At 47.3% G+C, this 14,435-nt stretch overlaps 1 protein-coding gene across 8 annotated transcripts in view; it reads left to right on the top strand.

Annotated features, from left to right (window-relative positions):
• enpp2 (ectonucleotide pyrophosphatase/phosphodiesterase 2) overlaps positions 1–14,435 on the top strand; it is a 108,399-nt gene that overhangs the window by 35,317 nt on the left and 58,647 nt on the right. For all 8 annotated transcript variants that reach the window (XM_085993323.1, XM_085993324.1, XM_085993322.1 and 5 more), the window contains one exon: positions 13,845–13,917. In XM_085993323.1, the coding sequence (XP_085849449.1) occupies positions 13,845–13,917 (73 nt within the window). The remainder of the gene's footprint in view (positions 1–13,844; positions 13,918–14,435) is intronic.

Genomic DNA, 14,435 nt, shown 5'->3' with positions numbered 1-14,435 from the left:
CCTCGGACCCTGCACAAGCAGGCGGAGTTGGAGGAGTATGAGGAGGAGGAGGAGGAGGAGGATGAAGAGCAGGTGGAGGAGGAGGAAGATGGAAGGGCTGCTGAAAGTGGAAGGTCCATACGTCAGAGGCTCCTCTGGACTCGTCTCGACACCCCTGTGGCGGAATGATGAGAGTCTTACCTCATGCGCACGTTGGATGTTTGAGGGCCTCTACATGCCAGCATCACTGAAAGTAGTCACATGCACCAAGCAACATTTAAAATTCTGTTTATTGACACAAAAGTCTTTAATTACAGCTAAACAACGTATAGTGAGCAGAAACCATAACTTCAAAAATAAATGTGAACTCAACAAAAATCTGCACGTATAACAGCAGGTGAGGGTGTCCTTGAATTTGGACAAACAAACGTCTCAGCACCTCCCTCTACAACTGGTCCCTTGAGGGAGAACGACTTCTCGTTCGCGCCCGGCCCCTTCCCTCCCTGCTGCTCCTACGTAATTGCACCCCAGTGGCGGCCTCAAGGCTGGGGGACGCTTGCCGACTGTCTGGAAGTGCGGAAGCCCCTGAGGTACGGCCTGGCCGACCTCTGGGCTTGGAGGGTGCGGACGCGGGATGCTTGCTTTGAGCATGGCTGGAAGCAGTGTGGCCTGCAGGTGGTGGCAGCTGCAATGCAGGCGTCCCAGCGCTGGCATGTGCAATGGTCTCCTGCCGAGAGAGGACACCTGCACCATGGTCGGACGACACACTGGCTATCTGAGGGGAGCGGCTCGGCTCATCCGCCATAATCGCAGGCTCCACGGATTCCTGGCCTTGTACAGGACTGGAAGGGCCCGGGGTGATCCTATCTGATGCAGAGAGGGTGGCTGCAGTGAGACATTGCGTTGCGTCAATCTGGCTGTGGAGGAGCCCAGCAAGTGAATGCGTGGCAACAGTGAGGACCTGTGTGCCAGGTGCCAGTGCTTCGGAGAAGGCCTGGACAGTTCTTCCCATGGCTTCGGACAAGGCAGGAGCTGACCGCTCCACTGCCTCGGACAAGCCCTGCACAGACCTTTCCAGGGATTGTCCGAAGCCCTGAACAGTCCTTTCCATTGCCGACTCAAAGCCATGGTCAGTCCTCTCCATTGTTGGGCCGAAGCCCTGGATAGTCCTCTCCATTGTGGCCCCGAAGCCCTGGATAGACCTGTCCATTGTTTCCCCGAACACCTGGAGAGACCTCTCCATTGTTGCGCCAAAGCCCTGCAGAGTCCTCTCCATTGTTGCCCCGAAGTCCAACATACTCCGAGCCAATGAATCTATTGACTCGGGCATCTTCTCCACTGCAGCCATCAGCTCCGTGTGTCTGACCCGGGCCTGTTTGCTCCTCTCTGCCAGGCGACGGACCTCATCTGCACTCTGTGCAGCAGTCATGATGACCTGCCTTGCCCTGCGAGGAGACGGTGGCCGAACTTGCCTATCCCCCCTGCGTTGCTCCATGCCGCTTGGTCCGGCAACTGGTTCATCCTCAGAGCCACCCCCCCTCCCCTCCAGGGGACTACTATCCCCAGTCTGCAGATGTCTCAGCTCCCTGGATTCTGCAACGGCTGGTCCGGATTCCTCCTGGTCCTCGCCTCTGGTGGCACTGGCAGCTTCAGCGCGTTGAGCCCGAGTTGGTGCTGCTTCATCTGAAAGTGGGAGGTGGAAGAGTGGCTTTAGCAAAAGGACAGGTTTGCTGAAAGGCATGCCAGATTGCGGCATGGCTCTGACATGGCTGCACACTGAGGATGCATGCTGGCGGGGGGACCAAGTGGAAGGCAACAGGTGGAAAAGGTGAGAGTCTTACCCTCGCTGTCGGTAATGGGGTCGGCAGATGCAGTGGTCACTGGACCAGACAGACGTCCTCCAAGTATCTGGTGCACTCTCTCCTCCAGATCCGTGAGAGTGACCACTTGTGCAGGTCCGCCACCGGTTCGACGCTGTTCTTTTCTAATCTGCGCCATCTTGGACTGCAGGGGAAAGAAGGGGAGGTTCTGTTACATGAGGCCTTGAGACATCATCGCATGCCCCCCATTGTGCAAGAGCCCTTACATGAGGCCTTGAGACATCATCGCATGCCCCCCATTGTGCAAGAGCCCTTACATGAGGCCTTGAGACATCATCGCATGCCCCCTATTGTGCAAGAGCCCTTACATGAGGCCTTGAGACATCTGTCCATGTGTCTGCCCAGAAAAGGCCATGGGTGCATACTGACAGATGGCCAGTGGCGCATCATTGCAGCAGGGTGCCTGAAGCCAGCTGCAGATGGAGGGAAGCACAAGTTTGGTAAACCATCACTCACCCTAACGATCCGTGTGAGGTCGTTGAATTTCTTCCTTCTGCTGGAGTTGACCCTCGCAGCAACCTCCCTCCAAGATCGTCGATAAGCCTTCTGATTTGGCCTCTTGCCATTATCCGGGTACAGGACCTGTCGACGGTGTTCAACTGCAGCCACCAAGTGGTCCAGTGCCTCAGTGCTGAAGCGCTCTGCTCTCTGCCTAACCTTCTCCATAATGAACAACTTTGTACCGCCAGACAAGGGCGAGCGCCGAATCTGAGGCCTACAGGGCGTTGGGTGTTGAAGCTCAGTCTGACTGACCCACCCCTTTAAGAGCCGGCCGGCGCCTGCAGGTCTCGTGCTTTGCCGTAATTGAGTTCACCTGCGCTGCGCCCGTCCGCGTCGAAATTGAGTGGCGCCTGACCTTTTGCGCCTTAAGAGCACCGTGCAACGGCTGATTTAGCGCCTCAATCCCCTTTGGGGGCGATGCAACCCAATATCGTGCCAGGCGCGGATAGCTCTCGTCTGGCTATAAACTTAGCGCATCACCAGTTCTAACGCCTCAAGCGGGGCTATACCCAATTTCTAGGCCAATGCCTTCAGGCTTGATTTTCTAACACTCTTAGACCTTTTAGAATTATTATTTACTGTGGCCATGTTTGATTTAAACCCTCGATTTCTCTGACTGCCACTTTTGCTTTTCTCCTTCCTGTCTTTTGCTTCTATCCTTGTTTCCCTTTCCTCTGTCTCCCTGCACAGGTTCCCAACCCCCTGTCATTTTAGTTTAAACCCTCCTCCACAGCACTAACAAACACTCCCCCTAGGACATTGGTCCTGGTCCTGCCCAGGTGCAAACTGTCCAGTTTGTACTGGTCCCACCTCCCCCAGAACCGGTTCCAATGTCCCAGGAATTTGAATCCCTCCCCCTTGCACCATTCCTCTAGCCACATATTTAGTTGAAATATCCTTCTATTTCTACTCTGACTAGCATGTGGCACTGGTAGCAATCCTGAGATTACTACCTTTGAGGTCCTATTTTTAAATTTACATCCTAACTTCCCTATATTCAGCTTTTAGGACCTCATCCCGGTTTTTACCTATATCATTGGTACCTATATGCACCACGACAACCGGCTGTTCACCCTCCCCTTCCAAAATGCTCTGCAGCTGCTCCGAGACATCCTTGACCCTTGCACCAGGGAGGCAACATACCATCCTGGAGTCTCGTTTGCGGCCACAGAAACGCCTATCTATTCCCCTTACAATTGAATCCCCTATTACTATAGCTCTCCCACTCTTTTTCCTCCTGTCCTGTGCAGCAGAACCACCCATGGTGCCAGGAAGTTGGCTGCTGCTGTCTTCCCCCGATAAGCTATCTCCCTCAACAATATCCAAAGTGGTATATCTGTTTGAGAGGGGGATGGCCACAGGGGACCCCTGCACTACCTGCCTGCACCTACTACTCTGCCTGGCGGTCACCCATTCCCTTCCTGCCTGTGCAGCCTTTACCTGCGGTGTGACCAACTCATTAAACATGCTATCTACGACGTCCTCAGCATCGCGAATGCTCCAGTATGTATCCATTCGCAGCTCCAGCGCCGCAATGTGGTCTGCCAGTAGCTGCAGCTGGATACACTTCCCGCACACATGGTCATCAGGGACACAGGAAGTGTCCCTGGTTTCCCACATAGTGCAGGAGGAGCATACTCAAGGGCCCTTGTTTACCAGCAGTCCCTGCTACACAACAGAGACCCTAGAAACTATAAGCCGCAAAATTTAAGTTTGGAAAAAAGCGAGAAAGAGAGAAATACTCACCAACCAATCACTTACCTGCTTTCTGGTGACGTTACACTTCGATTACTTTTTACTTCTCTCTCTCCTCTCGCTGACTCTGTGCCTCTCGCAGGTCCGCTGCTCAGCTCCGGTCCCAGGCCTCCTCTCCGCGCTCTTTTTATCCTCCTCTAGCTGACTCTGTGCCTCTCGCAGGTCGGCCGCTCAGCTCCGGTCTGACCTAACTTTTCATTTCTGAATTATTCTGCAACTGAAACATACAAGGTCAGCCACTACATGATGAGATTAAAAAATATTTTTCGAGATTACCACCGTGAATTATCAAAATAAGGTTGTCCTTATGGCCTTATTTTGAAACATTCCTTTGATCTTAAAAATGTGCTTAACTTGAGTCTGCCTTGTACATCATGAGTGTAGAGCAAATAGTCAATTTTCTCCTTCCTCATTGGTTTAAGTGTTCATAGAAAGTTACAGCATGGAAGGAGGCCATTTCGGCCCATCGTGTCTGTGCCGGCTAACAAAGAGCTATCCAGCCTAATTCCACTTCCCAGCTCTTGGTCCGTAGCCCTGCAGGTTACAGCATCCCAAGTGCACATCCAAGTACTTTTTAAATGTGGTTCGGGTTCCTGCCTCTACCGCCCTTTCAGGCACTGAGTTCCAGACCCCCACAACCCTCTGGGTGAAGAAATTTCCCCTCAAATCCCCTCTAAACGTTCCACCAATTACTTTAAATCTGTGCCCCCTGGTTTTTGTCCCCTCTGCTAAGGGAAATAGGTCCTTTCTATCCACTTTATCTAGGCCCCTCATAATTTTATACACCTCAATAAGGTCTCCCCTCAGCCTCCTCTGTTTCAAGGAAAACAAACCCAACCTATCCAGTCTTTCCTCATAGCTAAGATTCTCTACTCCTGGCAACATCCTTGTAAATCTCCTCTGTACCCTCTCTAGTGCAATCACATCTTTCCTGTAATGTGGTGACCAGAACTGCACGCAGTACTCTAGCTGAGGCCTAACTAGTGTTTTATACAGTTGAAGCATAACCCCCCTGCTCTTGTATTCTATGCCATGGCTAATAAAGGCAAGCATTCCGTATGCCTTCTTAACCACCTTATCTACCTGGCCTGCTACCTTCTGGGATCTGTGGACATGCACTCCAAGGTCCCTTTGTTCCTCTACATTTCTCAGTGTCCTACCATTTGTGTATTCCCTTTCATTGTTAGCCCTCCCCAAATGTTTAGGTCTTCAAGTTTTATTCCTTTCTAATTGAATATTTCACTTATATCATTCACCAATCATATTATGTAAAACCTCTCATCAAACACATCTCACCCAAAATATTTCTAGCTAATTTACTTCTACCAAAATAAATTCAAATTAGTTCACCTTCTGATGTTTCTTTTATCTTCCTTCTGACCCCAGCACCAAGAACTACAATTCCCAGATGCATTTCCCAACAAGGTTACTAGACTCTGAAACGTTAACTCTGTTTCTCTCTCCATGGATGCTGCCTGACCTGCTGAGTATTTCCACCATTCTCTGTTTTTATTTCAGATTTCCAGCATCTGCCGTATTTTGCTTTTGTATTAAGGTTACCAGACTCACTGACTCTTGATTTCGCCATGCTTATTCTGTGGTCTGCTCTCTTCACTCCTGCAGTTTCCTTGTGCAGCCTTGTGAACGCTGCAAGAAATGAATCACAGAATCACAGAAACCCCACAGTGCAGATAGAGGCCATTTCAGCCCATCGAGCCTGCACCGACACATATCCCACCCGATCCCCGTAACCCCTACACCAACACATATCCCACCCTATCCCCGTAACCCCACGTATTTAATCCCCCTAACACTAAGGGTCAATTTATCATAGCCAATCATCCTAACCCGCACATCTTTGGACTGTGGGAGGAAACCGGAGCACCCGGAGAAAACCCACGCAAACACGGGGAGAATGTGCAAACTCCACACAGACAGTCACCCGAGGCCGGATTCGAACCCGGGTCCCTGGCGCTGTGAGGCAACAGTGCTAACCACTCTGCCACCGTGCTGTGGTGGGGAGGGGGGCCGCGGTTGTGGGGGGGGGGCGAGGGAAATGTTGCAGAAACAAACAAAAAAGCGAGCTGTGAAGCTGTCACACTGACATTCTCTATTGTGTGATGAATTCTTGTATTCAAGACTCATTAAACCTCTTTTGTGAGCAGAAATCAGATGGCTGTTGCATCTGAGAATTCAGCAGTCATCTGTCATCTCTGCCGGTGAGATGCGAGACTCTCCGCATCCCCAACTGTTGAAGCCTGCAGGAAGAAACCGAGGTAAGTAAACATAAGGACATAAGAAGTAGGAGCAGGAGTAGGCCACATGGCCCCTCAGGCCTGCTCCGCCATTCAATAGGATCATGGCTGATCCCAACCTAGACTCACATCCACTTCCCTGCCCGCTCCCCATAACCCCTAATTCCCTTATCAGCTAGGAAACTGTCTATCTCTGTTTTAAATTTATTTAATGTCGCAGCTTCCACAGCTCTCTGAGGTAGCAAATTCCATAGATTTACTGCCCTCTGAGTGAAGAAGTTTCTCCTCATCTCAGTTTTGAAAGGGCAGCCCCTTATTCCAAGATTATGCCCCCTAGTTCTAGTCTCACCCATCAGTGGAAACATCCTCACCGCATCCACCCGATCAAGCCCCCTCACAATCTTATATGTTTCGATACGATCGCCTCTCACTCTTCTGAATTCCAATGAGTAGAGGCCCAACCTACTCAACCTTTCCTCATAAGTCAACCCCCCTCATCTCCAGAATCAACCGAGTGAACCTTCTCTGAACTGGCTCGAGAGCAAGTATATCTTTTCTTAAATATGGAAACCAAAACTGTACACAGTATTCCAGGTGTGGCCTCACCAGTACCCTGTATAACTGAAGCAAGACTTCCCTGCATTTATACTCCATCCCCCTTGCAATAAAAGCCAAGATTCCATTGGCCTTCCTGATCACCTGCTGTACCTGCATACTAACCTTCTGTGTTTCATGCACCAGGACCCCCAGATCCCTCTGTACTGTAGCACTTTGCAGTTTCTCTCCATTTAGATAATAACTTGCTCTTTGATTTTTTCTGCCAAAGTGCATAACCTCACACTTTCCAACATTATATTCCATCTGCCAAATTTCTGCCCACTCACTTAGCCTGTCTATGTCCTTTTGCAGGTTTTTTATGTCCTGCTCACTCATTGCTTTCCCTCCCATCTTTGTATCGTCAGCAAACTTGGATACATTGCACTCGGTCCCTTCCTCCAAATCGTTAATATAGATTGTAAAGAGTTGGGGTCCCAGCACTGACCCCTGCAGAACACCACTAGTCACTGATTGCCAACCTGAGAATGAACCATTTATCCCAACTCTCTGTTTTCTGTTAGATAGCCAATCTTCCACCCATGCCAGTATATTACCCCCAATCCCGTGATTTTTTATCTTGTGCAGTAATCTTTTGTGTGGCACCTTGTCAAATGCCTTTTGGAAGTCCAAATACACCACATCCACTGGTTCCCCTTTATCCACCCTGTTTGTTACGTCCTCAAAGAATTCGAGCAAATTTGTCAAACATGACTTCCCCTTCATAAAACCATGCTGACTCTGTCCGATCAAATTATGTTTATCCAAATATCCTGTTACTGCTTCTTTAATAATGGACTCCAACATTTTACCAACCACAGATGTTAGGCTAACTGGTCTATAGTTTCCAGCCTTTTGTCTACTTCCCTTTTTAAATAAGGGTGTTACATTAGCAGTTTTCCAATCTGCTGGCACCTTTCCTGAATCCAGGGAGTTTTGGAAAAGTACCACTAATGCATCCACAATCCCTACCGCTACTTCTCTCAAGCCATCAGGTCCAGGGGATTTATCCGCCTTTAGTCCCATTATCTTACCGAGTACCACCTCCTTAGTGATTTTAATCGTGTTTAGCTCCTCCCCCCTTATAGCCCCCTGTTTGTCCAGTGTTGGGATATTTTTAGTGTCCTCTACTGTAAAGACTGATACAAAATATTTGTTCAGCATTTTTGCCATCTCCATGTTCCCCACCACTAATTTCCCGGTCTCGTCCTCTAAGGGACCAACATTCACTTAGGCCACCCTTTCTCTTTTTATATAACTGTAGAAACTCTTGCTATCTGATTTTATATTTTTTGCGAGTTTACTTTCATAATCTATCTTCCCTTTCTTAATTAATCTTTTAGTTATTCTGTGCTGGCTTTTAAATGCTTCCCAATCTTCTATCCTCCCACTAGATTTGGCTACTTTATATGCCCTTGTTTTCAGTCGGATACTATCCTTTATTACTTTACTTAGCCACGGATGGCTGTCTTTTCTTTTACGCCCCCTTTTTCTCAGTGGAATATATTTTTCTTGAAAGTTGTGAAATATCTCCTTGAATGTACACCACTGCTCATGTACCGTCTTACACTTTAATCTATTTTCCCAGTCCACTTTAGTCAACTCTGCTCTCATACCTTCATAGTCTTCTTTATTTAATCTTAAAACATTTTCTATCACTTTTCACTCACCTCACATACTTACCACTCCACACTTGCACCCATCACTTACCTCCACATCGCACTTTTGCACCCCGCAGACCCACTGCTCGCCTCGGTGACCCTGGCGGGGTTTCACGTCGTCGGGAAGCCTGTGCCTCTGATGGAAAAATGGGGATAATCCTCTTAACTGCCTGTTAACTACCTGTCAACAGGCAGTTAAGTGGCTGTAATCCCCTTCCCGCCTCCAGGAGACGGGACCCGGCGCAGGTCGGCTACCCACCTCCTGGGAAGAAGGTACGGAGGCGGGTTGGGGGCAGGATGGGTACCCGTCCCCAGATTCTGCCATTTTCCCAGCAGTCCCGCCTCCAAACCCGCCTCTCCAGGCCTGCAAAATCCAGCCCATAGTGAGGGATTATAAAAGGAGCAAGAGATATTTAAAAAAAACCAAGAAATCCAGAAAAAAGAAAATTGGAGGCAGGACTGAGTGGAATCTATGTGAATGTACAAAGCATTCATAACAACATTGGCGAATTAGAGGCATGAATAGCTTTAGAGGAAATATACAGTCGCTATAATGGAGACATGGCTTAGATTTGGACAGGACTGGGAACTTAATATTCCTGATTATAACATTTTCAGGAGAGATAAGCAGGGGAAAAAGTGGGAGAGGTGACTTTGTTCGTGAATGATTCTACTACAGCTAGAATGCAAGAATGTCCTGGAGGGTTGCATTAAGACAATACAGTTAACAAACAGGAAGGGGAACGGTACAATGTTTGGTGTGCATTATAGGTCACCAAATAGTAGGGATGAGATTGGGGTAGATATATAAAGACAGTTCATGCTGATATGCAATAAAAAAGGGGAAAATAATACTGAGTAATTTTAACTGTCCTAAGATAGACTGAAATAAAGGCAATGCATGTGGTCAAAGTGGGGAATACTTTTAAGATGCATCCAGGACTGCTTCTTAGATCAGCATGTTTCTAGTCCAACAAGGAAAGAAACATTGCTTGATTTAGTTCTGGGGAATGCAGTAGAGTGTAAATAACTGCTTTGAGAGTAGGAGAATAATTGGGAAATAGTGACCGCAGCATAGTTAAGTTCAATGTAAAAATAGAAAAAGATAATACAGAGTCAAAGATATGAATGCTGGACTGGAAAAAGGTGAAGTTCAATGAGGTAAGAAGGGATCTAGCTCAAATTAGCTGGGCAAAAAAGTTAGCAACAGGTTGAAGGATCAGCAGTGGGAATTTAAATTCAATTAATTAAATAAATCTGGAATAAAAAGCTAGTATCAGTAATGGTAACCATGAAACTATCAGATTGTCGTAAAAACCCATCTGGTTCACTAATGTCCTTTAGGGAAGGAAATCTGCCGTCCTTACCTGATCTGGCCTATATGTGACTCCAGACCCACAACAATGTGGTTGACTCTTAACTGCCCTCTGAACTGGCCTAGCAAGTCACTAAGTTGTAACTAACCACTACAAAACATAATAAGAATGAAACTTAACAGACCACCCGGCATCAACCTCGGCACCGGCTTCGGACACGGCAACAGCACACCCAGCCCAGTCAACCCTGCAAAGTCCTCCTCACCAACATCTGGGGACTTGTGCCAAAATTGGGAGAGCTGTCCCACAGACTAGTCAAGCAACAGCCTGACATAGTCATACTCACAGAATCATACCTTTCAGCCAATGTCCCAAACTCCTCCATCACCATCCCTGGGTATGTCCTGTCCCACCAGGAAGGAGTGGCCCTGGGAGTCCTCAGTATTGACTCTGGACCCCATGAAGTCTCATGACTTCAGGTCAAGCATGGGCAAGGAAACCTCCTGCTGATTATCACCTACCGCCCTCCATCAGCTGAAGAATCAGTACTCCTCCATGTTGAACACCACTTGGAAGAAGCACTGAGAGTAGCAAGGACACAGAATGTACGCTGGATGGGGGACAACCCTGGTTCAATAAGGAGTGTAGAAGAGCATGCTGGGAGCAGCACCTGGTGTACCTAAAAATGAGGTGCCATCCTGGAGAAGCTGCAACACTGGACTACATGCATGCCAAAAAGCGGAAGCAGCATGCTACAGACAGGGCTAAACGATCCCATAATCAACGGATCAGATCAAAGCTCTGCAACCCTGCCACATCCAGTCGTGAATGGTGGTGGACAATTAAACAACTAACGGGAGGAGGAGTCTCCATGACCATCCCCATCCTCAATGATGGTGGAGCCCAGCACGCAAGTGCAAAAGACAAGGCTGAAGCGTTTGCAACCATCTTCAGCCAGAAGTGCTAAGTGGATGATCCATATTGGCCTACTCCTGAGGTCGCCACCATCACAGAAGCCAGTCTTCAGCCAATTTGATTCACTGCATGTGATATCAAGAAACAGCTCAGCGCACTGGATACAGCAAAGGTTGTGGGCCCCGAGAACATACCGGCTATCGTGCTGAAGACTTGTGCTCCAGAACTAGCCACGCCTCTAGCCAAGCTGTTCCAGTACAACTACAACACTGGCATCTATCCGACATTCAATGGCCCAGGTTTGTCCTGTCCACAAAAAGCAGGACAAATCCAATCCGGCCAATTACCACCCCATCTAGTCTCAATCATCAGCAAAGTGATGGAAGGTGTCATCGACAGTGCTATCAAGCGGCACTTACTCACCAATAACCTGCTCGCTGATGCCCAGTTTGGGTTCCGACAAGACCACTCGGCTCCCGACCTTATTACAGCCTTGGTCCAAACATGGACAAAGGAGCTGAATTCCAGAGGTGAGGTGAGATTGACTGCCTTTGAAATCAAGGCAGCATTTGACCGAGTCTGGCATCAAGGAGCCCTAGTAAAACTGAAGTCAATGGGAATCAGGGGGAAAACGCTCCACTGGCTGGAGTCATACCTAGCACGAAGGAAGATTTTTGTGGTGATTGAAGGTGAATCATCACAGCCCCAGGACATCGTTGCAGGAGTTCCTCAGGGCAGTGTCCTAGGCCCAACCATCTTCAGCTGCTTCATCAATGACCTTCCCTCTAACATAAGGTCAGAAATGGGGATGTTCGCTGATGACTGCACAGTGTTCAGCACCATTCACAACTCCTCAGATAATGAAGCAGTCCATGCCCACATGCAACAAGACCTGGACAACGTTCAGGCTTGGGCTGATAAGTGGCAGGTAACATTCGCGTCAGTCATTGCCTGGCACTTCTGTATCTCCAACAAGCGAGAGTCTAACTACTGCCCCTTGACATTCAATGGCATTACCATCGCCAAATCCCCCACCATCAACATCCTGGGGGTCACCATTGACAAGAAACTTAAGTGGATCAGCCACATAAATACTGTGGCAACAAGAGCAGGTCAGAGGCTAGGTATTCTGCAGTGAGCACTCACCTCCTGACTCCCCAAAGCCTTTCCATCATCTACAAGGCACAAGTAAAGAGTGTGATGGAATACTCTCCACTTGCCTGGATGAGTGCAGCTGCAACACCACTGAAGAAGCTCGACCCCATCCAGGACAAAGCAGCCCATTTGATTGGCACCCCATCCACCACCTTAAACATTCACTCCCTCCACCACCAGCGTACAGTGGCTGCAGAGTATACCATCTACAAGATGCACTGCAGCAACTCGCCAAGGCTTCTTCGGCAGCACCTCTCAAACCCGCGACCTCTTCCACCTAGAAGGACAAGGGCAGCAGGTGCAGGGGAACATCACCACCTCCAAGTTCCCCTCCAAGTCTCACACCATCCTGACTTAGAAGTATGTCGCCGATCCATCATCGTCGCTGGGTCAAAATCCTGGAACTCCCTACCTAACAGCACTGTGGGAGTCCCTTCACCACACAGGCTGCAGCGGTTGAAGAAAGCGGCTCACCACCACCTTCTCAAGGGCAACTAGGGATGGGCAATAAATGCTGGCCTTGCCAGTGACACCCAGATCCCATAAGCGAGTTTAAAAAAATATCCAAATATGAGATGGATAGAGTACAAAATAAATGTGTTCCTGTAAGGTGAAAAGGGAATGCATCAAAGGACAGAGAGATTAAAACTGAACTGAAACTTAAAATGGAAGTATATAATAAGGTTATGGCTAATAATATTAAACAAAATCATGAGGAATGTAGAAAGTGTAGTGGGGAGTTGAAAACAAAGTTTTGAAGGTTAAAAGGGTATCTGAAAAAAGGCTAGCTGATAATACAAAAGATATAAGGAAGGACTTGAAATATTGGGACTATTTCTACTGAAGCAACAAAGGCTAAAAGGAGATTTAATAGATAGTTTTTAAATTAAAACGATGAAGGATTTTGATAGTATGGATAGGGAAAGATTTTTCCTCTGGTTTGGGAGTCAGTCATGAAGGTTCATCTATTTAAAATTATTATTAAGAGAGTGAGGAGTGAGTTTAGGAGAAATTTCTTTACACGTAGGGTTATTGAGTATGGAATGCTTTGTCACAAGGAATAGTTGAGGCAGACATCATTGCACCTTTAAGGGAAAATTGGATAAATATTTGAAGCAGAAGGAGATACGTGGCTACAGGGAGCGAGTACGCCAGTTGGATTCGTTTTGGATTGCTCTAGCAAACAGCCCGCACAGACACGATGGGCTTAATGGCCTCCTTCTGTCCTTTAGAATCGTTTTGGTTCTACAGTTCTAACTCAAGCTTTGTACAACCAATTTTTGAAATTAACATGCTTTTTGTCACCATCTCATCTTGATCACTTAACTGTTGTCAATTCTCATAAAGTGGAAATGTTGATAACTCACCTACCTTACATTGCTGCTGACATCAGTGTTGGTGCAGTAAACAATGCCAACATAAGCAGAATCAGACTTGGCGTTGGAGGTGACCATGTCTTCTGGACACCAGAAGACTGAGCAATACAACTAATCTGTAAAAAAGTGAAACAGTTCTGCACTGCTTGGCCTGTCCAGGCTTTCCTCAGCCCAAAAATCCGAGGAACTTATTAAATTTATCTCAATTCACAGAAATATGTGTGCTTACATCATTTTTTTTTCTCTGAGATGGGGACAGAAAGCTAAGGTAGAATGTGGGTAAGAGATCAATAACTGGATAATTGAGGTGAATGGAAACTGAAATATCCAACCAACAACTTCCTCGGTCAAAATATTTGGCAGAAACTCCTCTCATAAAGAAAGTGGAACCAGATTTTCCTGAGTGCCTAATTCAACAATCAAAGATACTCAATCTTAACAATTGCTTCAATTTTAGGCCATATATCTATGCCTTCTACTCGGAGCAGCCAGATGGTTTCGGTCACAGATATGGACCATTCAGCTCAGAGGTTAGTAAAGCACGTTAATATGAAGCTGGAGCACTGATAGAGTCTAAACTTTCCATATGTGCAACACCTGTTGCTGGTGCTGCTGTTAGAAGTTAACTGCTAATGTCAACCAGATGTTGTTGCTCTTTTTTTTTGAAAAAAGCCTTTTTGTTCTTGCTTGTTCTCTGGTGGCTTTCCAAAGGTCCAGATTGGGAAAAAAGATAATAAGCTGAAATAAATACAGAAAGTTCTGAAGATTGCTGAACATGTGTGTCAGTTTGAGAATGAGCTAACAATAATGCAGTCATGGTTCTGAATGTGTGAAAATAACTTTTCAAAAACGTAATCTCCTATGTAATACAATATACTGCTCCTCTTATGACTAAACATTGTGCTGTATTTTTGCAACATACTTGATGGATCTTGTTTTATTTATTGCTTACCAGGCCAAGAAGGATTTCACATTCCATTTAACTGGGGATAGTAGGGGCTCATACTACTTTAGAGTAGGTGGAGATTTTCAACTGACAGCTGCCCAT

Source organism: Somniosus microcephalus, chromosome 7, assembly GCF_052327205.1.
Source record: "Somniosus microcephalus isolate GS21.2 chromosome 7, FLI_Smic_1.0, whole genome shotgun sequence".
NCBI lineage: Eukaryota > Metazoa > Chordata > Chondrichthyes > Squaliformes > Somniosidae > Somniosus > Somniosus microcephalus.
Note: the sequence above shows the minus strand (reverse complement) of the source record. Positions and strands in the feature narration are given on the sequence as shown.